The 25,561-nt window shown below is 47.1% G+C and overlaps 1 protein-coding gene across 3 annotated transcripts in view; it reads left to right on the top strand.

The window, feature by feature from the left end:
* Nucleotides 1–25,561, top strand: part of SPIRE1 (spire type actin nucleation factor 1) — a 297,110-nt gene that overhangs the window by 143,881 nt on the left and 127,668 nt on the right. For all 3 annotated transcript variants that reach the window (XM_033934118.1, XM_033934119.1, XM_033934117.1), the window contains exon 5: nt 14,597–14,680. In XM_033934118.1, coding sequence (XP_033790009.1) covers nt 14,597–14,680 — 84 coding nt within the window. The remainder of the gene's footprint in view (nt 1–14,596; nt 14,681–25,561) is intronic.

Below are 25,561 nucleotides of genomic sequence, written 5' to 3'. Positions count from 1 at the left end.
TAAGCTTCAGATAAAAGGATGGAGGGGAGGAGTTACCTAATGCTTAGAACCAGAGTTCAAACCCTGCTTTTCTCATTGATGCTTCTGGGTACTGTGAGCAAGTCACTTCACTCTCCATTGTTTCAGGTAAAACTTACAGCCTTCTCTGTATAATAAGTATGTTCGCGATTGTTAACATAGTCTTTTTTATTTTACTTCTGATATAAAAAGCAGCTAGATAAAACTGCGTGTTAAATGGAAGTCAAGTTAAATTTAAAGTAAATTTTACTTCCATTGTAAACTACGGAAGCTCTCTGGTCTAGAAATTCCTTGCATTGTCCCTGCCTCTACCCCCACTCCACCTGAGATGGGGATATGCACTTGGACCACTTCTTCCCCCCCACTTGAGACAAGGATCCCCCTGCTCTAGGGCCCACTGAGATAAGAATCCCCTTTTCTAAGCACTCCAGTTGGAGAAAGGATACAGGAGAAAGGATACTGGCAGTGTTTTCTCTTAAAAATATCAGTTTTCAGATTACCAAAAGTACTATGAGATCAGAGAGAGACACATCTTTGGATACAATAGGAGGAAAACAGCTAGATGGCTGGAGCATGTCAGTCCTGAAGCCTAGAAAACATTAAAAAAAAAAAACAAGAATACTATAGAGAAAAACAATAAACTATGGTTTGCAACTTCTACTGAAGAGGTAAGGATCACATTATATAAACTCTGAACAAATGATACATCCCCTTAAGCTAGAAAAATGTCATTTTGTCTACATCTTTTAAAAAGAATCTGCTCTTTAGGTAGATGAAGATAAATTAATCCCCTTGGGCCTGCTGGAAGTTGGCAATGTGTGAGAAGCCTGCTTATTCTTTGAATGAAAGACACCACTGTAATCGTACACTGCCTTTACTCAAATGCTAATTAATGCAAATTATTTTCTTGGTATTTAGGAATATTTCTTCTTCCTGAAGTTGTTCAATGACACATGTATTCCAAAATGTGGCTGTTTTTGGCCAAGCTGCTGTTCTTTTGCCTTTGGATTAAAATAATAAATAAATGGGTTTCTTCAGAGGTTGAAAAAAATGTTAGTATGTGTACTTGACTTTCCCATTAATCAGAGGATCAGCAGGGAGTCCAGTTTGAGATATTTATTTTCCAGCAAATTTAACAATAAACTAAAGCTGACTGGCTAAAAGAAAAGTATTCAATGAAAGAAACTGCATATTTTTTTTGTGGGTGGGAAGAGGAAAGGTCTGTCTCCAATGATGCAACTTCCTGTTTCTGCCTGGGTGGGCTACGGCATACAGAAAGCAGGAAGGGGAGGCTTGGGCAACGTTGCTGAATCACTGCCGAGGCCAGCAGATTTTTCAGCATGACAGCGACATCGGACTGGCATGGGAGGGAAGACATGCTGGGCCGTGAGAAGGGGAAGTTCCGGGAGCACTGCTGTGGGCCACCTAAAATGGCCAGGCGGGCCGTATTCGGCCTTGTGTTTGACACATGTGATATACATGTTCGACTTACCGTGCAGAAACATATTTTGCAGATTATCAAGGGAGTGGTTTTGCAACTGCGGGTGCTCTCTAAAATAAAACTGATATTGTCTTCCAGGCAGTGATGCAAAGCCTAGTAATTTCAAAATTAGATTTTTGTAATGTGTTGTTGTAAGGCATTGCTAGTGCAAAATACGGCAGCTAGAATAGAATGATCTCTGGGGTATCTCAGTATGAACTTATTTCCTCAGTGTTAAAAAAATTAAATTAGTTGCCAGTTACTTTTCTAATTGTATATAAAATTATATATCACATGATCTATGGCAGGGGCGTCAAACTCAGGCTCGCGGGCCAAATTTGGCCCGCAGGGTAATTAGATTTGGCCTGCACACTACAATGTATTTTTCGCTTGTTTCCTACTCTGATTACTGCAGGAACAGCTGCGCAGTGCTGGCAGCTCAGCCAATCCCAAGACACTTTTTCCCGTGCGTTCCAGATTACGAGGCGGCGCGTTAGCGTCTCGTCGTACCTCAGCAATGTTCACAAACCAACCGCGTACCGTCAATGTTATCTCTTTACTACAAAAGCACTCTACCACAAGCTGGGCTAATTAGTACTCGTCCTTGAGGGTTAAAAGGTGAAAGAAGCGGCAGAATGGGAACGGATTAAACTCTGATCACAGTTTAGCACGGGCAGTTACATCTGCACAAAATAAATGTGCCCAATAAGGTGCTCAAGCATGAGGATAGGATAGTGTTTGTGCTATGAAATATTCAGCTCCTGCAGACTTGATTTAGCATGCGCTAATTTGATTCTGAATGGCAATCAAACGAAAACAAAAAGGCTAATGAGCTTTGGGTTTCTAATGTATAGCCCGAGAGCTTGTCTCGACAGGCGTAGGGTAACATGGGGCTAGGAGGCCTGCATGTCATCTGTTGGGACAAGCTGGCAGTAGGGGGGAGAGTGTTGGAAGGGCTGTAGGTAAAGAGGATTGGGTAGGGGAATTTTCCCGCTGGGAGGCTGTAAGGGGATTAGTGGATGGGGGTGACGGACGACATGGGGGCGAGGGTATAAAGCCGGGACTTTGGAGGACCTGGCTCCTTCCAGGGTCCTCAGGGGCGGCTTTTTTGTGCGCGGCTGTGTTCGTGTTTGCTGAGCATTTGGAGTTTGCGGTACGGTTTGGTTTTCGGGTCCTGCTTGCTCCTGTGTGCAGCGGATGGCATCGGGCGGTGTGGCGGAGGTCAGTCCCTCGGAGGATGAGGTGGAGATTTCTTTCCTGGCTGGCGAGTCCTTTGCTGAAGAACCATTAGAGCATGTGGGTGTGGGCCGGCGGGAAGAGCAGGTGTGGCCTGAGCAGCGCTCGAAGACTGCGGTTCTCTCCATGATTGTCCTGGCCGGTTCGGGGGGAGCAGAGGTGGTTGGCTAGAGCAGGGGACAGATGCGCGAACGGCGGTGAGGTGCAGGCAGGGCAAGTTGGGCCGCAGCTTGTGTGCTTGGGTGGGGGCGGGGCATCGTAGGATGCTTCGGTGGCAGTTTCAATGGGGTGTGGTGAGTCAGAGGCAGCTGGGGCAGGAGTTGCGAGGGCTGCTTCGTTGGAGCCTCGGGATGAATCCCGCGGAGAGGCATCTGGTTCCCTGGGTGTTTTTGGTATTGGGAGGGGGGATGAGTGTTTTGGATGTTGGGTAGGCCTCTGTAGGTGGGTCTGTGGACTGGTGTGTTTCCTGGCATGTGGGACGTGGTTGGGGTTCACTCTCTTGGGGGCCGGATCTTCGGCTAGTAGGGAGGGGAGGGTGTGTCCCCAGAATTGGTCCATGGGTTTTATTCCGGGTGGGTGCTAAGGGCCTGGATGGAGGGTGCCAGCATGTATGCCAGGGGGTGTTTTTCCAGGTGCTGCTCCTGATTTTGTTTGGTCTCCGCAGGTTTCATTGATGACTCCAGGTGGTCGTGAGACAGCAGCCACAGGACTAGGTGCTGGCAGCGTCGCTGGAATGTCGGAGAGGCTGTGCAGTGTGGGATCAGCAAGTGGAGTGGCGATGGGATCCACTGCGGACTTAGTGGCTGCTGGTGGTGGCGTCACTGGATATGCTTGGAGTTCTTCATTGTTGGCCGGGGTTGCTGTTAGTGGCGTTTCGGCTTCAGCACAGAGGACCCCATCTGCTGTGGGGACTGCTTCCTGTGGCATCTCTGGTGTGGTGGACAGCGCTTCTGGATCCACGGATTTGGGTAACGTGGCGCCTGCTAAGGTTACTGGGGATGGGAAGACTAGGCAATGGAAAGCTAGGCGTAGACAGCATGGGGAGTCTTCCTCTGGGTCTTCCTCTTCTTCGTCCTCTTCGTCTTCTTCTGTGGGGCGCTAGGGCGGAAACTTCAGCAAGGGGAGGTGGGGAGGTTTGGGGTGCGCCTGCGCTAGTAGCCCTCATGGAGTTCTGGGAGAAGGTTCTACGGGAGTTCTGTTGGAAAATTTGTAGGCGGTCATGCTTGGATATTTTCCAGCTCATAGAAGGTAGGGCTCACAGGTGGAGCTGAAAGAAATCGAAAGTGAGAAGAGGGAGTCTAAGCCTTGTTCGGTGGCGCGGTTTATCGTTAATTGGATGTGGGCATTCATGAGGCTGGCGAATGTCTTGGGTCGTTCACATCCATATGATTTTGGTTTGCTATTAGCTTGTCACTTCCGGCGTTTGCGATCAGCTTCATTTTCTCCGTCTCTCGGCTGGAGTGCGGGCGATCTCCGCATGTGGGCCTGTTTTCTGAGTGATTTTAATGGGATGTTGCCAATGTAAGCACCGGACGTGTCTAACCTTGAACTGGAGTTATTCTTGGATGCGGCAGGAGGTGTTGGATTTGGGTTGTATTGTAGGGGTGCCTAATGTGCTAAGCGCTGGCCTGAGGAGTGGGTGCGGTTGGGCATCACTCAGAATATCACCTTATTGGAGTTGTTCCCACTGGTTGTTGCATGCGAACTTTAGTCGGCCTCTTAGCGGGACAAGAGGGTGGTGTTCTGGAGTGACAACCTGGGGATGGTGGAAGTTGTTAACAGACAGGCTGCGAGATGTTTGGCAATAAATGAGCTGATGCGGGAGTTAGTGTTGCGCTGCTTGCGACTTAATTTGTACATCTGTGTGTGCCATGTCCTGGGATTGCAGAACGGCATTGCTGACGCTTTATCTCGTTTTCGGTTTTGCAATTTCATCAGTTGGTGCCCGAAGCTCAGGCGGAAGGTTCGCCAATGCCAGTGCATTTGTGGAGCCTGGTAGGGAAAGAGTCTGGGAGATGCTCTGTCTGTTGGTAGCAGCTTCGATGTGGTCGCACTATAACGTGGAGTTCTGGATGGTGGCAGCTTTCTTGGCTACTAGGGGTTGGTACCCGGGCAACGTGGCCGAGTCCTTGTTGGAGGATTTCATGCTGGCATCTTTTTAGGCCCAGGTTTCATGGGGGTGCGTAATGAGTTTTGATTTTTTCTGTCAGGCTCTGGGCTGGGCTTGCCCAGTTACTGGGTTCTTGGTGCAGCATATGATGAGGGTTCTGAGGCGTGTACTGCCCAGTTGCTGGGACTCCCAGTTGCCGATTACGCATGAGTTGTTCCTCCGATTGTTGGAGGGCTTGCCTGGGGTGACGACCTCACCTTATGAGGCTTGTTTGTTTCAGGCTGCCTTCTCCATTGTGTTTTTCAGTGCATTAGTGAGCTCATGGTCAGCCCTGCGTACCGGGAGGGAACTCGTGGGTTATTCATTTAGCACGTTTGCGTCCGGGACTCTTTGCTGAGGTTTATATTGTCAGCTCCAAGACTGATCATCGGGGTCTCAGTCAGTGGGTTGTGCTGCATCAGGTGGATGGCACTCCATTCTGTCCGGTACTGTGGCTGCGTACTTACCTTGCGGTTCATCCCATGGGTGGGTCTGATTTTGTGCATGCTGACAGTTCCCCTCTTACGAGATATGAGTTTCAGACAGTGCTGCATTTGGCTTTGATGCGCTGCGTTGAGAGTCCAGCTTGCTTTGGGAGTCATTCATTTCGGATTGGTGCTGCCACGAGTGCTAGCATGGCTGGCATGTCCGCAGAAGGCATCCAGTGGTTGGGTCACTGGGTTTTGGATGCCTATCGGGGATATATCAGGCAGGGGAGTGCCATCTCAGGATTGGGTAGAGAGAGGGGGACCTGGTAAATAAGGGGGCTGCTGTTGGGGGGGGTGGGTAGTTGTGATTCTTGCTGTTAGGATTTGTTTTTTCTTTCAGCTTCAGGTCGCAGCAGTTATTCTATGTGGATCGTGGGCCATTCATTTGTCCAATTGGCTGGAGAGCGTGCAGTTCTACGCCCAGGGGGCCGTCACCTTGGACTGGAACATCGTGGCATCCATGTGTCCTGGTTGAGCCAGCAAGGGATGCGTTGGAGCCAGCTGCTGACGTTGTTGTGGGATTTGCGGTCTCAGGCACGGCGTCCAGATATCCTTTTGGTTCACTTAGGAGGGAACGATGTGGATGCCTTGCCCGGGAAGTACTTGATTAATCTCATTAAAGACAACTTGAGGATGATACTTGATTGGTTCCCTGGGGTGATGTTAGTATGGTCTGACATTGTGCCACGCCCCCGTTATTTGGCATCTCGCCGTTGGACACGGGGGTTGTCAAAGCTGAACCGGCAAGTAGGCAAATGGGTGGAGAGTCAAGGGGGTGTGCAGATTCTGCACTCTTGGGTGGATGTAACCTGTGATGGCCTGTACCACAGGGATGGGGTTCACCTATCGGCAATGGGATGGGATCTTTTGCTGAATGATTTTGCCTCTTGTTGCGAAAGATTCCTTAACACCAGGTGTTAGACATAGCTCTGTTTATTGGGGGGGGGGAGGGACTGTATTGTTTACAGACCTGTGGCGGGTCTCCTGAGTTACTGGGTGCTGGGACTCATCCGGCGATGAGCGGTGGGCTGGCTGGGAGCCATGCCTTAGGGCAGGGGTGTCAAAGTCCCTCCTTGAGGGCTGCAATCCAGTCGGGTTTTCAGGATTTCCCCAATGAATATGCATGAGATCTATTTGCATGCACAGCTTTCATTGTATGCTAATAGATCTCATGCATATTCATTGGGGAAATCCGGAAACCCGACTGGATTGCAGCCCTTAAGGAGGGACTTTGACACCCCTGCCCTAAGGCATGGCTCCCAGCCAGCCCACCGCTCATCGCCGGATGAGTGGTCATGCCTCCCCTCGAGACTATTGCTGATGGGTCAGGGGCAATATGTTGCTATGTACACCTGGTAGCTCGGGAGGAGTTTGGTGATGTTAATTGATGATGAATTTGTTAATTGATGCTTAATAAGCAATGTTATTTTAGTTATTGGGTTATTATTATTAATCAATAAATAGAGCTGCGGCTAATTTCCATATCTGAGTGTGTGTGGAATTCTTAGTTAGAAGGGATAATGAGTGAAGGTGTAGTGGTGGTTGAGGGGCAGTAACCGAGACTATCCAGATCCTGCTAGTAAGTGTAGCCCGAGAGGTTGTCTCGACAGGCGTAGTGTAACACAGGTCTAGGAGGCCCACGTGTCGTCCGTTGAGACAAGCTAGCAGTGGGGAAAGGGGAAGTGTTGGGAGGGCTGTAGGTAAAGAGGATTGGGCAGGGGAATTTTCCCACTGGGAGGCTGTAAGGGGATTGGTGGATGGGGGTGACGGAAGATGCGGGGGTGAAGTTATAAAGCCGGGACCTTGGAGGACCTGGCTCCTTCCAGGGTTCTCCAGGGCGTTTTTTTTCCCACCCACCCACCCGTGTTGTGGGCTGATGATGGTAACTCGGGAGGGCGGGTCTCTCGAGCTACTGGGTGCTGGGGTTTATCTGGTGATGAGCCGTGGGCTGGCTGGAAGCCGTGCCTTGGGGGTCAAGTGACTCGATTAAAGAGGCATATAGTCATGCCACCCCTCAGACTCTTGCTGATGTGGCAGGGTCGGGGGCAATATGTTGCTATGTACACCTGGTAGCTCGGGAGGAGTTTGGTGATGTTAATTGATGATGAATTTGTTAATTGATGCTTAATAAGCAATGTTATTTTAGTTATTTGGTTATTATTATTAATCAATAAATAGAGCTGCGGCTATTTTCTATATCTGAGTGTGTGTGGAATTCTTAGAGGGGCAATGGGTGAAGGGGTGGGGTGGTTGAGGGGCGGTAACCGGGACTATCCAGATCCCGCTGTTATTTAATTCATATTCCCAAGAGTAAATAAGATAAAAATGCCTGTACTAGAGATGGAAGATGGATGATTAGCATGGAGAAAGAAGAAAACGACAAATGGGCAGGAGACCCTGGCAAGTGAGTTATCAGAAGACAACCAGAGCCTGGGACCAACATGATTTGAATAATGACCAGACAACAAAAGGTAAAAAATAATTTTATTTTCTGTTTTGTGATTACAGTATGTCAGATTTGAAATATGTATCCTGCCAGAGCTGGTTTTAGACAGCAAGCGTGAACTAGGACCTAAAAGAAAGAGGAAATGTCTTTTTTATTTATTTTGCTTATATCACAGAGCCGGCATGGGGTTGGAGAGGTTGTAACCCTATGCTTCTACTAAGACTAAGGGGTCCTTTTATTAAGGTGCACATTTAGCATATGCTGATTTTTAGCGCGTGCTAAATCGGTTAGCGTACCTTAATAAAAGGACCCCTAAGTTTCTTAATAAAAAATTTGGCCCACAACTTAGTCTATGTTTTAGATTTCGGCCCCTTATGTGATTGAGTTTGACACCCGTGGTCTATGGGGTAACACTTTGGTGTTTGACACAAATTTTGAAGAAATATTTGCCAACTCACTCCCTGCAATCTCAGTCAGCAATGAGGCTATCTGTTGAGTCAGTAAATGAGACACATTATATGAAAACGTGAGCAGTAGCAATTTAAGTGGCTGGTCTACTTATCAGGCTCTAAGATTATGTAAACATTTGAAGTCTTTTAAAGCTTTGTTAAAAACTCATTTGTTTGTTAACCCTTTCAGGACCATAAGGATCGTAGGCCAATTTTTGTGGTTTTGACGACATTTTTATGGTAAAAAGGGCTTGCAGATGCCAAAAAATTGATTTTTTTTTGTGAAATATCATTATTTTTAAAAAAAAAAAAATCACACTTCTGGCTTATGGACAGTGTGGCAAGTGAATCTTCTCGTCAATCTGGCAACGACGCTAATGAATGAATGTCGGAACCAGTTTGTTTACATAAAGCCAGTATCATATGGAATCCGTACATATCAAATTTAGAACTGTAGACTATCCCAATCAAAATTTATAGGATTTTAAAGTTATGGGACAAATATGTCCCTTGGTCCTGAAAGGGTTAAGACATTTCATTAGAATGGATGATGTCTGCAGCAGATCTGTGTGGCAAATTATTTGAATTGTAAATTTTTTTTGTTTTGTTTTAAGGATAATCTGGTAGTTAATCATATTGTGGTGGTTTTGATGTTTATGATGAATTGATGTTTTATTGATGTAATAATTTATATATGTGCTATTGTCATCTGTTTAGGTTTTAAGTGGAATAGATGTTTTTTAAATAAATACACCCCCCCTTTTACTAAGCCATGGTAGAGGTTTCTTTCCTTTTTTTTTTTTTTAATAATTCTTTATTGATTTTTAAACATTAACAGTGCACTACAGTGAATTAACATGAGCAAATCAGAAAAAGCACTTTACACATACAAATAATTTAAAACACTGTGGACAGTAGTGAAAGCAACGTAACATTAAGACATACCAACAATCAGCAGCATCTACTAAATAGTATCTTCTAAGTAATAAAGCACAACAATATTTATCCATGATACAAACAAACTGTGGGGCACAAAAGGAAAGGGAACAAGAAACCACATGCAGCACCTCTTCCCTGCTTCCCCTGTCTAGCAGCACCTCTTCCGTACTCCTCCTGCCCCTCTTCCTTGCTCCCCCTTTCCCAGCAGCACCTCTTCCCTGCTCCCCCTGTCCAGCAGCACCTGTTTTCTACTCCCCCTGTCCAGCAGCACTTCCCTGCTCCCACTGTCCCTCTTCCCTGCTCCCCCGGTCCAGCAGTACCTCTTCCCTGCTCCCCTGGTCCCTCTTCCCTGCTTCCCCGGTCTAGCAGCTTCTCTTCCGTGCTCCCCCCCCCTCACTGCCTTCCACACTTTGTCCCTCCCGCACCCTCTGAAGCCAATCTGCCTGCCAGCCATCCCCCCATGCAATAGAACCCTCTTCCCCCCTCCTGCCACTATCGCTGCCGTGCAGCCGACCCCATTGACCCTCCCACTGCAAGACGACCATCAAACCTAATTGCTCCAGCAGCGGCCGCATCACACTAAAGACGCTGCTTCGCGGCCTTCCCATGCTCTGATTTCCTCTGCTGGCGTCTCTGATGATGTCATCAGAGATGTGGCAGAGGAAATCAGAGCATGGGAAGGCCACGAAGCAGCGTCTTTAGTGTGATGCGGCCGCTGCTGGAGCCGGGAGGTTTGTGCGTCTCGTGATGGGAGGGTCAATGGGGGTTCCTGTGCGCCGGGAAAGGGGGGGGAAGGGGGCAACGACGGCTGCGAACTTACAGTGAGGGCCAGAGCCAGCAAGCCGCTGTGAGAGAGAGAGAGATGCGTGGTAAGCGCGCATGCGCATTCTGCCGACCACGGAACTACAGATCAGTTAACACGGCGGTAAGAGTGCACATGCGTGCTTAGCATTTTATTATATTAGATGTCTATATATGAAAAAATGAATGGAAAAAATGGTGTTACAATTAGTTCTATTATGGGACGAGGTCTGGGGTGGAGATTGGGTGGAGATGGGCATGACTTAGCCCCAGTGTTCTTCAACTGCCGGTCTACAAAGTAATTATTTTATTTCCGCTGGTCCATAGGTGTCAAAAGGTTGAAGAACACTGATCTAGATCAAACTCTGTGCTAAGATCAAGTAAATCTATGATAGCCTGCATCTATGCAACATCGTATCTCATTCAGTAAATAGATATATTAAGTCTCCAGTATCTTCAAAATACTTTGGCTAAACTGCTTTTTAGAGCTTTGGCAGAGTTCTGGGCCTTCTTGGGGCATCAGGGATCATAACAGAGGTGAAAGTTTTGCACTTCGCCTCCAATTGCCCTGTGTTTACAAGCTATATTCTTTACTTCAGACCCAAACTGGAATAAAAATTGTACAGTACAAAGGGAATAGAAAACCACCCCCGAAGCCGACCCTACCACCCAACATGCTCCAACCGATCCCTCCCGCCGCAGCCGATTCATCCCTGCCTCCCTACCAGCTGCACCACCTCCGAAACTGATCCTGCCACCCGACACACTTCCCCCCCTAGCAGGGACGGGATGGGCCAGGCGCGTGCAGCGACTGCACATGGCCATCCCACAAGCCTTCCCCCCCAGACGTCATTTTGACGTTGGTGAGAAGGTTCCGGGTCAGCTAGGCAGTGATTGGCTGGCCCGAAACCTTCTCTCCGAAGTCAGAATTGACATTGGGGGAAAAGCTTGTGGGCTGGCCTGCAAGGAGTCCCTGCACGCGCCTGGCCCATCCCTGCCTGGAATTGCGATGGAGGATGGAGCTTGGGGGTGGAGGGTGCAGCGGGCAAAGAGGCAGGGAAGAATCGGCAACGGCGGTGGTGGCTTCAGCCGGGGGGGCGGCCAGTCAGGGAGAGATCCCGGGCAGCGGCCAGCCCGCATACCCCCAACAGGCGGACTGCGTACTCCCTGGGGTACATGTACTGCGTGTTGAGAAACACTGCTAAAGGACAGCGTTGCTTATTACATTGGCCCTTCTTTCTCTTTTGCATTATCTGCAGGAAGGAGGGAGGGTTGCTCCGCTCATGATTCTGCTAGATGTTTCTTACAGGCTGAAACTCTGTCTCTGATCATTGTTGCTTCCAGTGTGTACTCAGCAAACTGCTCGAGGTGGTACCCCTCAGGCCTCTGCCCTAGATGGACAGAATATCCCTTCTTTCTTTTCCCTTCAGACTGGATCTCTTTTCAAAAGCCTGTGAAAAACCCTTTTGGTTCCTAAGCAACATCCTTCTGGCACTAATGTCAGGTTCCATTGGTTCTGGAGTCTGAGTTGTGCCTTTATTAGGCAGATCAACAGAATCTGTAAAGCAAAGCGGGCTCTTTTCTCCACATTGCAACCGTGTCAGCTTAACCCTGTGGTTGCAGATTTGCAGTGTCCTGCATGAAAACACAATAGTACAGACCAACAGCAGCATCTGCAGACTTCCTGCAAAATGTGTACTGAATTTAGGTAATAGAGCTGCAAATTCGTGACTGGTCATATCAAATGTGAAAGGCACAGATATTTTGCACTAATTTCACTGAATAGAAACATAGAAATATGATGGCAGATAAAGGCCAAATGGCCCATCCACAGCATCCCACTATCTCCTCCTCTTCCTAAGAGATCCCATGTGCCTGTCCAACACTTTCTTGAATTCAGACACAGTCCTTGTCTCCACCACCTCTACTGGGAGCCTATTCTAAGCATTTACAACCTTTCTGTAAAAAAGTATTTTCTAAGATTACTTCTTTTAACTTCATCCTATGCCCTCTCATTCTGGAGCCCCCATTCAAATGAAAGAGACTCTCAACTGATGCGCATTTCTGCCTTTTAGGTATTTAAACATCTCTATCATATCTCCCCCTCTCTTGCCTTTTCTCCAAAGTATATATATTGAGATCTTTAAGTCTGTCCCCATATGCCTTATGACAAAGACCACTAACCATTTTGAACACTTGGTATGTATTACTAAACATAGGTTGAGGTTAAGGTTAAGTACGAGCTAAAGACCTGATCTTTGGACAAGGACTTAAAGTAAAATAAGATGAGAAAGCTTCATACTTTCTCCTTATTGAAAGAAAGCCTATAAGTGCTTTTCTTTAGGACTGTATAGCTGCCCTAATGCATGACGACGACCATGGTGTCTGTCTGCCTCTCCTTCCCACTACTCAACACTGAATTATAAAGAGTGTTATAAAAACTCTAGAGGTTTCTACACCGTTCTAATTTGGCAACTTTTCTCATCCACACCAATGTGTCTCTTCTCTTCAATCCCATCTAGCTTCTTTCCCTCTTTCCCCTTCCCCCTGCTTCCAGCATCTGGCTCACCTGCCTGCCCTCCCCTTTCTTTCCTGCTGTGGGTTTCTTTCTTTCTCTTTGCCCAGAATCTCTTTCCCTTTCACTCCCTCCTTCCTATCGCGCGGTCCAGCAGCCCCCTCCAGCCCGATTGCAGCGTTCCATCATCTCCCTCTACCTCACCTTAGATGCCGAGTTTGCCTGCTTTCTTTTTCACCCAGCTGCACGCTTTCAAAAAGCCGTGCATGCGCGGCTGCTCAGCTGTTCAATTTTCTCCTCTGACGCAACCGGAAACAGGAAGTTGCAGCAGAGGACAAGATTGAAGAATTCGAGCAGCCACGTACGACTGGGCGAAAAAGAAAGCCGGCAAACTCTGCATCTAAGGTGAGGTGGTGGGAGGGAGATGGCGGAACACTGCGATCGCGTGGGTTGGGGCTGCTGGACTGCGCAATCCTTGATTGCCTCACTGCGGAGACAAGACCATTCACTGCTCCACAGGGCGGTGAATGGCCTTGTCCCCGCAGCGACCACTATATTTTCTTTCCCCATTTCGGCGGGTTTCCCGCGGCTACTCATGGCTAGCCGCGGGTAACAACCACCGTATCATTCTCTAATTGTTAGCAAATACACACCACCTTACAACTATGCTGTCTCTCGGGTTAGCTCTAAATCTGGATTGAGCTGGCTTTGGGGAATCTGAAGAGGATCTACCAGTTGTAGATAAAGGTTCCAGTGTGGGACCTGGTGACAGCAGTTGCTGCCCCTCTTGTTTATGTATTTCTTATCATTAAATGCCAGTCCTCACATGGAACTTCAGGTCCCAACTGGGGCGTTCCAGCCCAGCTCAGAAAGCTAGGATGAGTTTGTTGGGCGGATTTAGGATGATCTCACCACACAGTCAATTAGTCAGTGCTGGTGGCACATGATCTTTTACAAGGCATCCTCCTTTTCCATTTACTATCTCATTGAAAGATGGCACTAGGAACTCTGATTCTATATGTTAAAAATATCAGGGTGTCCAGGCATCATGGCTAATAGAAGTTTCTCCCACTCTTTCTATGGGCTTGTTAGAAAACAATTTATTGTAGACCTGCTTAATGTATATTTTCTAAAAACTTCTTCCAGAAATGCTGGAGGGAATGGGCAAGGTAATCCTTGAACAGGGCAGTATCTTCTTCATTCTCATGTGTAACTTTGCCAGACAACCTCGGTCCTTCTCCAGGATTTTCTTCCATGAACATAGAAAAGAAGTATTTGTTTAGCACATTTGCTTTTTCCTCATCACTCTCCACATATCGGTTCATAGCATCTTTTAATCTTGCAGTTCCATTTTTTATCTTCCTTCTTTCACTAATACATCTGTGTCCCGTATATGGCCATTCAGTTGAGGATGGGCTGGGATGGTTTGGATGGGCTAGTGTGGGCTTTGATGGAGACTCCAGTAGATGGGGCCTGTGCACAGTGCCGGGCAGAGCTCTGGGTTTCTGGCCCAGAAATATCTAAGAGAAAGAACAATTTAAATTAAATTATGAAGAGTGTATGTTTGGGCAGACTGGATGGACCATTTGGGTCTTTATCTGCCGTCATTTATTATGTTATTGAAAAACTCTGTAGCAGTCATCCATAGATGAAGTTACAGTATGTGCTGTACTTGGGTTTTAGATTACAAGTTGTTTGATCCGGCCACATACTCAAACTATCTTTCCCCTCGTTAAAAGGCGTCATGTATGCAGGTAAATTAGGGAAATCCCTTTTCTTCAAATTCACTGAGCTTTGGAATAACCTCCCTGCCCCACTGCGGTACCTAGGCTCATTCCAATTATTCCGAAAGCATCTGAAAACCTGGCTTTTCTCCAAAATGTAAAGCTATCTATTTTAAGAGCAGCACCTAGGCTACTGCAGATGCGAATCCTTTTGAATTCTAAAAGTTTTGTTGCATGTCAATCATGCATTTTTACAATGATGAAAACATGGGTGACATAGCAGACTTACTAACACTGTGTTACAAATGAAGGTGTCTAAGTGCTGTTTCGTCCTTTTCTCTTCATTGGTAGAATCTCAGGAGGATTCAGGAAATGGACAAAGGAATGAGTGACAGATACTGCATAGACCTCGATGAACTGAAAAATGCAGATTGGGTAAGGCTGTCAAATTAGTGATGCTCTTTCTTTACCTCCAGGTGCTCTGTTCATTTTTTTTCTAAAGTTTCTCTTTCAATTGAGCTGTTCTTTTCCTTTATAGTTTTCACTCACATTTTTCACCATAGTTACCAATTCTCTTTTTTCATGGCCACATGCTAGCTATATTTTTCCAGAACTGAGTGATTCGATTTCACTTTGATCAAGTTTTTAATAAGAATATGCATCAATAAAAAAAGGTATCACCTTATTTTCCTTTTTCTTGTTTTATTTTTATTTATTACTGTGGATTAACATGGCAACAACACTACATTATGAAAAGAGATATACACTTCCCCCTCCCTATTCACGAATTCCATATCTACGGATTCAGTTATTTGCGATTTTTGACCAAAAAATAAATTTTAATTTTTCAGGCTTTTTTTTAGCCCTATAAGCCCCCTTCTTAAGCCTTACCTGGTGGTCTAGCGGGTTTTCAGGCAGGAGCGATCTTCCCACGCTCCTGCTCCGTTCAGATCGCTCACAGGAAAAGGCTCGAGAGACTAAGGGAGTTCAAGGCAGCCATTTCCTGTGAGCGATCTGCATGGGGCAGGAGCGTGGGAAGATCGCACCTGCCTGAAAACCCGCTAGACCACCAAATAAGGCTTAAGGGGAGGCTTAAAATAGCCATGGGGAGCCGGGGATAAGGGCAGAACCGGCCTGAATATTATTCGTGGTTTTTCCATATTCGCGGGCCGGCTCTGCCCCTAACCCCAGCGAATATGGAGGGGGAAGTGTACCTTTTTTAGCTGCCTAGTGTTTGTTTTATAACCCCCTTCTCCACAGTTTATCCATATTGGGCTTGGTATTCAGTGCTACTTAGCTAGCTGGGAACAGCTTCTGGATGACTAAATAGTGCATAGCCAGCTATCCCATGATATTTAGCAGGAGATTTAAACAGCCTTCTCCCACTGAATATCTGGCTTAGCAGATTGGCTGGTGACTGGCAATATCATGTGACAGCCAGTCACTGCTAGTATTCAGCAACTTGCTGGCTAAGTTCTCCCGGAGTCTGTCATAAGGGAAAACACGCTCCAGGGATTCAAGACAAGGTTGGACAAGTTCTTGCTGAAACAGAACGAACGCAGGTAGGGCTGGTCTCAGTTAGGGCACAGGTCTTCGACCTGGGGGCCGCCTCGTGAGTGGACTGCTGGGCACGATGGACCGCTGGTCTGACCCAGCAGCGGCAATTCTTATGTTCTTAAGATAGATCCACCTAAAAGGATAGTCTATCTTTCACCATTGAGATTTAGCCAGCTAGCCACCTTTCTGGACAGACTAGATGGACCATGCTGGTCATTTACAGTGTCCAATTCAGCTGAGAGAAATTATCCCGCAGCGTTACCAACCTTCATTCACACTTATAATTTATTTTTCAATTATTTTTCTTCACTGTTCCTCAGCGGGCCACCATGCACTCAAACTTTCTCATAGGGCATGGCTTTACGCTCCCACTCCTCATTGGAACCAGCATATATTTTCTATTATACTTCTTGCGTTTTAATTATAAATAAGTTATAAATACTAAAAGTACTTAGCTTTTAGCAAGACGATGTGCAGGGGAGTTTGTATAAACACACCGACATGTTTTGCCCGTGCAAATTGATGGGCTTTATCAAGGTTCCCACTCCCTCTCATAAACATTCAACCACCATAGCGTCAAAACGGTCATTTACAGTGGTCATTTTCAGTGTTACTATTTAAACTGACCAGTCTTAGCTGCATCAGTTTTGTGTTTTTAACTGCACAGCTTATGTTCTCCACCTGTAGACCGTGCATGCTGGACATGGGCATTGTGACTAAGCCTCTCAAGGGAATGATTAAATCAGTGAATACACCAGTCTACTACTACTACTTATCATTTCTATAGCTCTGCCAGATGCACGCAGTGCTATATATTAAACACTCAAGAGACAGTCCCTTCTCGAAAGAGCTTATAATCTAATTATGACAGACAAACAGGACAAAAGGGTGAATCTATACATGCTGCTCAGGTAGGGAATTTAAGAGGTAATGATAAGCCAGATAGAGTAGGGGACTATAGAGGGAATGACAAAGAGATGAGAGTTAGGACTTAGGTGGCTCACACATCTGTGACAGAATTTTTTTGGACTTTGTATTTTTATTAATAAGATTTGCATAAAAATACAACATTTAACAACATATAAAGAAGAACATAATAGTGTTATCCATTTCTGTAAGTGATGCAGGCAGTCCCCATTTTATGAACATCTGACTTATGTTGGACTCGTACTTAAGAATGGGGGTCCTCGTTCTACTTTTGGTGTCCCAACATGCCCCTCTCCCTTCTTCCCGTGTACCAATTCACCCCTTTCCCTCCTTCCTTCCCTCCGTTCTGTGCCCCAAGTACATGCCTTCCTCCCGTGGGTGTTTACCTTCTTCTGGCCAGCTCCCTTCTCCTTCCAACCACAATCATTTCTCTTCACAAAGTCATGAGCGGCGACTCCTACACATGTCCCACGGCTGAGCCAGAAGCCTTCCCTCTGATTTGGGTGAAGGGGAAATAGTGCTAATTATTATATACTTTTTCTAGCTAGTTTTACATATTCAGGTTGTTGGTAGGTTCAGAGAGTTGGAGGTGCAACAAGAACTAACCTTGTTCCTTGCAGTTTCAGCTTCAGTCCTGGCAATAATTTCTTACCCCATAAAAGCTCATTGAAATTATTAAAATTTTCTGTGTTAAAAGGCTGCTTTGCGGGGGCGTGGCCGTGCAGAGCGCAGGGAAGACGTGTTTCCCCTGAGCTCCGCTGTTCTCCCTCTGCACCGGCCCTTTTGAACAAGATTCTCTATGCGAAAATACCCCAAATTGCTTCATAACCAGCCAGCAATTATATGGACAAATTTGTCCAAAAAGGAACCCCGGAGATGGCAACTAGAGGCGGCAGAAAGGAGCGCGAAAAACCGAAGCCGGGAGTGGGGGCCGAAAACAAAATGGCGGGCGCCCCGGAGACCGCGGAAGCCACGTGCGAGGACATGGTCGCACGAATTACGGAGGCGGTGGTTCTGGCACTGGGGACTAGGCTGGATCAGGTTACCGAATCCCTGGCATCACTCTCAGCCTCAGTGACTACCTTCAATAACCGGGTGACTGAGGTGGAGCAGCGTGTGAGCACTACCGAAGATTCCCTCACTCTGGTGCAGGAAGAACTGCGTCAGCTCAAATGTACAGTCCAAGGCACATCAGACAAGCTGGAAGACCTGGAGAATCGCTCCAGGCGAAATAACTTACGTTTGGTAGGCATCCCAGAGACTGTGCTGGATTCTGACCTACATACAGTGCTGGAAAAATGGCTAGCGGAGGAGCTGCTTTTAGCCTCTACCTTCGGCCCTCTCAGGATTGAGAGGGCTCACAGACTGGGCAGAAAGCAGGAGGGGTCACCTAAACCCAGAATAGTGATCATACGCATCCTGAATTTTGCTATTAAGGATTTGCTGTTGAAGAACTTTAGACAACGGAAAGAACTCTTATTCCAGAACCATAGGATTCTGCTGTTTCAGGACTACTCGGCGCAGGTGGCGGCCCTGCGGAGAGGCTATTCGCCCGTCTGCAAAATCTTGGTGGAGAAACAGTTGCGGTTTACCCTACAATTTCCAGCCAAACTTCGGGTTCTTTACAATGGACAACCTGTAGTGTTTGACACGAGTGCGGCGGCCCGCGCGCAGCTGAACGCCTGGTATCCTGATTTGGCTGCTCGCACCTGAAGGGGCGCGCTGGCTCCTGGCGTCCAGTGACTGGCGGCCTAAGGCTGCTGAAGAACGGGTGAGCCCCTTTCCAGGGCTTTCAGTGGGACTGCCTTGATGTATGCTGTTTCTATGGCTCTAGGGTCTGTGAGACTATGTTCATATGCTAAGTGCTGGCTTATCAGTACTCACTAGATGGGTTTTTTCTAAGGGGCTTAAGGGCTGCACTCGGTGAGGACACCCGGGCTTGTTAACTTAGCTGGGATGGGGAATAGACATATTTATGTGTTAAATTCTGGTTTACTATGTTGTGCTTTAGAGATGGGAATATTTGGGGCACTGTTTATATGGGTCGGGGGAGGGGGACTGGGCCTCTGTAAGCCCTCCATGGCGTGGTGGTGGTATTTCAAGGGGGGAGGTAGGGTGGGGAGGGGTTGTGAGGGTCCTGGGAGGGGGGGGGGGAGGGAGGGGATGTGTGTGGTGTTGACGTGGACATGGATGAAAGGGGATTGGATGGTTGGTTGCTAGGGGGAGGGCTGGGACTCCTGGCAACGAGTTTCTCTTTCTATGGTTTGAAAGTGGACATGAATTTTGTGTGGGATGTCCCCTAAGAGAGGAGTTCGCTGTGTGACGTGGAATGTTTCGGGAATCAATTCTCCTATTAAGAGGACTAAGATTTTACAACATTTAGCAAGACACCAGGCAGATATTGTGGGGTTGCAGGAGACTAAACTTAGTGAAGTAGAACATGGTAAATTGAAAAGGTCGTGGGTAGGGCAATGCTTTTCAGCCTCTTCCCCTAAGGCAAAGGCCGGGGTGGCCTTACTGATCCATAAAGCGATACCCTTTGAACATTCCCGAATTATTTCAGATCCAGATGGCCATTATGTGATAGTTCAGGGCAAGCTATCCCATAGGCCGGTGCTTTTGGTCTCAGTATATGCTCCCAATAGTGCCCAACGAGCCTTTTACAAGAAACTTTTGGGGATTCTGATGTCCGTCTCTCTGACGCCGGAGGTCCCTATGATATTCTTGGGGGACTTTAATTCTGTTTTGGATCCCGTATTGGATTCTGTCAGGGGAGACCTCCGGCCGTCGGGTAGATCTGACAATGGGCTAAGGGCGTGGATGGATGCTTTGAATTTGGTGGATGTTTGGAGAACTCTGCACCCTGATGAAAAAGACTACACACATTCCTCTAGAGCACATGATTCTTCATCTAGAATTGATTTTGTCTTCTTGTCTCGCTCTTTCTTTTCAGCAGTATATACCTCAGAAATAGGTGCGCTGGTCATTTCTGACCACACTCCGGTGTGGATGGATGTGAACTTGACAGGGGGCCAACAGGGTGGAGGGGGTAAATGGAGATTTCCTGTAGCATTGTACTCAGACCCTGAATTCAAAACTTTCCTTGAGCAACAGTGGCGAGATTATGCAGAATTCAATGGGGAGCATATTGGGGATGGATGTCTCTTTTGGGAAACAGCTAAGGCGGTGCTTAGGGGTGCGGTGTTGGCATATTGCGCTCGTAAAAAGAAAATGTTGGCGGCCAGGATTCTGGCCCTTGAGCGCAAGGTTAGGGAGAGCAGGCTTTTGGCCCTGCGGTCCCCTACGGGATCTCATAAACGGGAATTTCGGATGGCGCAGTCGGCGCTCCATGCCCTTTTACATGAACGAGCCCAAAAGACCCTCTTTTACTATAAGTATAGGTTACATCGCTTTGGCAACAAGCCGGGTAGAATGCTGGCTCAGTTAACTAGGGCGCGGAGGGGGTCTTCTTCCATTACCTCTCTCAGGGAGGCCGGGGGACGACTAGTGACAGCACAATCCCATTTAGAACGGCTCTTTGTTACATTTTATAGTAACCTTTACTCGGCGGAGGTGGTGGATAAGGATGTTCAGATTCAAGACTACTTAGACTCTCTACCCCTACCGAGCCTTTCAGAGGAGGATAGAGACAGATTGGCCACCGTAATTACTCGGGAGGAGGTATTGGGGGTACTAAAGACTCTTCCTCTCTGTAAGTCCCCGGGCCCGGACGGTTATAGTGGGGAGTTCTATAGGATACTCCAAGGCTATGTGGCGGACCCGCTGCGAAACTATTTTCAACAGTCAGTGGACGGGGGACAGTTTCCGATGGGATCCAATCGGGCGTTGATAACAGTTTTACCTAAACCTGGTAAAGACCCGCTTCTGGTGGAGTCTTACCGCCCTATCTCACTTATCAACGTTGACTTAAAAATTTTAGCCCGAATAATGGCTAATAGATTGGCCCCTATGGTTCCATCGTTGGTAGGGGTGGAACAAGCGGGTTTTGTGAAGGGGAGACAGGCAGGTCATAATGTCCGTAAGCTCTTGATTGCACTGGCCCATTGCACTTCCCAGGAACAGCGAGCTCTGGCTATTAGTTTTGACTCCGAAAAGGCCTTTGACCGGGTGGAGTGGGCTTTTCTGTTCCCCTTGTTACAACGATATGGGATTGGGGGGTTTTTTATGGGGGCTCTACAAGCACTATACTCCAATCCGGAAGCTGCGGTGCTGGTCAATGGGCAACCATCCTCGGTTTTCTCTCTGCGGCGAGGCACTAGGCAGGGCTGCCCTTTGTCCCCACTACTTTACATCTTATTTCTAGAACCTCTATTATTGGGTATCCGCACCCATCCTTCGATCGTGGGAGTGGAGATGAGGGGCTCATCCTTGAGATGCATGGCCTTCGCGGATGATATCATGGTCCTCCTCACCGATCCGGTTGCTCATCTTTCCCCTTTGTTGGACCTGTTTGATTCGTTTGGAGCACTATCGGGTCTGAAGCTTAATGTATCTAAATCTGAGGCTTTGCCTATCCATTTAAGTATCGCGCATAATTGGTCAGATTTCCCCATGAAGGAGGCCTCCTTACAGGTAAAATATCTGGGAGTTTTCATCCCAGCGTCGTTATCTCGCCTATATGAGATCAATGTCCGACCCCTACTTCGACGGTCTATTGAGAGCCTCCGCCTATGGGGAGCTCTGCCAGTCTCCATGGCAGGTCGAATTTTCTTATATAACATGATGATAGTGCCGTGTTGGCTCTATTTGCTACAGACTCTGCCGCTTTGGTTGCGCCGGGCGGATCTAGATGAGTTATATGGAGCCCTGCGGATATTTTTGTGGAGGGGTCGGCGGCCCAGATTGCCCCTGAGTGTATTGATGCTACCGGAGGCACAGGGCGGATTCGGTCTTTTGGACTTACGAGCTTATAATCTAGCGTGTGGTATGAGACTGCTCCGAGATTGGTGTTTAGAGAGCTCTTCCTTCTTGACATTTACCGTTGAACGGGACTTTTTATATCCGGTCTCCGGATTGTTCTTGTTGCATGCCCCATCGGCCCAGTTAGACCTAATACAACGGAGACACGTGGTATGGGCATATATGAGAATCATCTGGAAATTGCTTTGTAAGCGTCTGAGTATACCTTACAATGCCTCTCCACTGTTGCCGCTTACCGGGAACCCCCTGTTCAGCCCGGGTAATGACAATCAGGTATTTCGACTTTGGCATTTGCGGGGAATTCGGAGAGTGGGAGATGTTCTTGATGACCATGGGGTTATTATATCCGCCGAGGGACTGGTGTCCTTATATGGGTTAGATCGAGTGGATACGTTTAGTTATGGACAGCTTCGTCACTATATTGCTGGGCTTAAGGGGGCTGACCGATGCGCAGCGGCGGCTAAGAGATTGGGTCGCTGCCTAGCATTGGGAGAGGATTCTGCTCCGCGCCTGCGTTTTTATGTTACTGAGCTGGGGCTGTTCTTGTTTTCGGAGAGGGCTGTTTTCTTGGCTGGGGCATGGAGCGCTGACCTGAACTGTACTATTACACCCCATTTGCTTTCCCATTGTTTTGGTTTCCTGCGCTCCCTTTCCTGCAATATGATACACAGAGAACAGGAGTATAAATTCCTTCAGCGAACGTACATCTCCCCTCGGAGAGCTTACAGAGCGGGCTTTGCGGAGCACGAGCACTGTCCCAAATGCTCAGTGACTCCCGCCACCCTGGGACATATGTTCTGGGGATGTTCTCTCATACAGGGTTTCTGGAAGCGAGTGTGGGCTTTTTTGTCCTCCCTCTCCCTTACGCTCCCAGCATGTACCCCGGAGGTAGCACTGTTCTACGACGGAACGGCTCTCTCAAATTGCTCTGGGGGACAAAAATTGTTGGTGTTTAAGGCTCTACTCCTGGCTAAGAGGACCATCTTAATATTTTGGCGGGCTTCCTCTAGCCCATCCTTTCCCCAATGGCAGGGGTCCCTATTTGAAATGGCGCTGATCGAGCGTAAGATGGTGGGGTCCCATGACGAGAGTAGGTGGGCCAAATTTCAGGATGTGTGGGAGGGGTACTGGATGTCCCTCTCTCATAGGGAACGAAGCATACTATTGAATAATTGAGCGATGGGACACTGAGGTGGGGGTGGGGGTCCGTGAGCTCTGTACTTCACAGGGCCTGTGCTGGGACGTATGTCCTGATTCCTTTTCGCACTCTCTTTCTTATTCTCTTTCTTTCTACACTTTACTTGGTATGTCTTCTTGCCAAGTGTTATGCACCACACGGGTCTGGGTTTGGGTTGGGGTTGGGTTTGGGGAGTTCTTGGGGGGGGGAGGGGAGGAGAAGGAATAGACGGGAGGTTCACATGGAGGGCGGATTGGGGTTAAGAATAAAATGCTGTATTGGGCTGTTTTGATGATATCTATTCATGTATTGGCGATGCTTTTTGGGTTTTGTTTCAATTTTGATGTTGCTGCCATATACAAGCTTGATGTTGTACTGTCTGATATTTTTTATGCCCAATAAATAAATATTATATATAAAAAAAAAAAAGGCTGCTTTGCACTTTTCAGGGTGACTGATAGTAGATTAGTGTTTAACTGTGCATACTCTTGTGCCAAACTGCCAAAGGCTATTAGCCAGGGATTTGAATAGATTTTAATAGTAGAACAGAGAACAGCAGTAGCAGCAGGACATATATTTGAATAGACCACTGCCAGAATGCTGGAGGATTATGGAAAGAGTGTAAAAAGGAAGAGACAGAAGGTTTAAATAAGGTGATAATTGCCAATCTGCTGCACAGAAAAAGCTAATGCATATCATATGAAGCTGTGCTGTTCTCATATGACATATTCCATTGTAGTACTAAACAGTGAGATATAAACCAGCTCAGCATCCAAGACATGAAGATTCAATCTTATAATTTCCAATTGTTTATTACAAATCAGTGAACAAAAACACTTACTGAAACTAGTTGAAACCTAGTGTGCAGCACTGATTCTAGTTCAATACAAACATCAAGAGCCTTTCTGCAAAATGGATAACTGAGGGGCTGATGCAGAAACTCCTGCAGGCCGAAGACTGTGGTTAACAAGGCATCTGCACACATGTTACTAGGTACATGATGAAGAAAAGGACTCAGTTCAGGAGTTAGTTTGCAGAGCATATGAAAATGAATGGTAACTAGGTTATTAACTATTTTGCCTCAATGAAGAGAAGTGCATAGAAGATTTTAAGGCAAGCACAATGGCAGAAATATGCTGCAAGATCTGAAGAGACATAGAAGTATTATCCAAGGACAAGCAGGCAGCATATTCTCACATGTGGGAGTCGTCATCCACGGAGCCCAGCATGGACATTGAAAAGTGCACCGGCACTTTAAGAGCTTAAAAGCTTTCAGACTGCCCGCACTGTGCATGCGCGAGTGCCTTCCTGCCCAATGTAGGCTTGAGGTACCTCAGTTTTTTGTTTTTCTCAAGGTGAAGAAGTTGTGTTTTATTGTGCTGCATTGCTTTTACTTCAGCGCGTTAAAATTTTGAGCCTTGTCTCATTTCTTTGTTTCATTTTAGTTTAAACTTTCTTTCAGGTAAAAAAAAGAAAAATAGTTAATTTTTTTCCGTTCCCGTCGTGCCTTGTTTGAGTCCTTTGGGTCTCTTTTTTTCCCCCCTTTCAGCAGCTTTTCCTCAGTTAAAATTGAGTTTGACTTTGCCACCCAAATCTTCCCATCCATTTGTAAGACGCTAAGCGGGTTTAAAAAGTGCTATTGGTATCAGCGCCACATCTCTATCACTGATCCACACAGCTGGTGTATTCAGTGCCTCAGCCCTAAACATCAGGTCTGCTTCCGTTGCTCTACCTTACAAAAACGTTCAGTAAAGGCCTGACGTCTCCAGCAGGAGAGACTTTTTAGTACCGTCATAGATTCACTAGAAAAATCCCGATTTTCAGTACCACCAATGCCTGCATCAACATCGGATATCCCTGCCTAGGGGAAGCCTGCTAAGAAGCCAATCGCTTCTTAAACAGCGTTGCAGGCCAAATGCCGACGCCAATGATCTTCTATGCAGACAGTGTCTTCTGGGCATGTATCCTCCTCAATATCTCCCACCCCTCGTTACCCACTCAGTCTCAGGTATTGGTGCAGGATCTTCGAACCCATGTCAATGACATATTGTGCAAGGAGATTGGTGATATTTTCAAACTGTTCTCCACATCAGTGCCTACACCAGCTCTGTTGGTACCGACCCAGCTCGAGCATAGCTCTCATAGGCCTCAAGGTACCACTTCATACTCTGCTTCTAAGCGTCGTTCTGCTTCTGATCGATGCTCATCTAGTTGACATTGACACGCTTCTTCAGAGCATCCTTCTGCCTCCTCAAAGCATCGACGCTCTCATTCACAGCGTTGATGTTCCTCTTCTTCCAAGCACCGATCTCCATCAAAGCACCAATTCTCTCCTTCAAAGCATTCTCGTTCTCCAGCAAGACATTGGAGTTCTACATTGAAGCATCAGAGATCTTCATCAGGACATCGGAAATCCTCATTGAAGCACCAACATTGTTCTTCGGGGCATCAGCGATCATCATCGAAGCATCGACATTCACATTGACACTCTTCTTCAAAATACTCTGTCTCAAAGCATTCTTCTCGGTACCGACGATCTCTATCTTCAACTTTGTCAGATCGGTACCACCATCACAGAGACTCTCTTAATCTAGATCAGGACCCTGATTTGTCTTCTACTCATAATGATTCTGAATGTGAAGCTACCATGTCAGCTCCTGAATCTTATGAGATACTATCATAGCCATCTCCTCTGCCTCCTGGAAGGAGATCTC

This window comes from Geotrypetes seraphini, chromosome 2 (genome assembly GCF_902459505.1).
Source record: "Geotrypetes seraphini chromosome 2, aGeoSer1.1, whole genome shotgun sequence".
NCBI classification, from domain to species: Eukaryota; Metazoa; Chordata; class Amphibia; order Gymnophiona; family Dermophiidae; genus Geotrypetes; species Geotrypetes seraphini.
The sequence above is the reverse complement of the archived record's forward strand: the minus strand, read 5'-3'. Positions and strand labels throughout refer to the sequence as shown.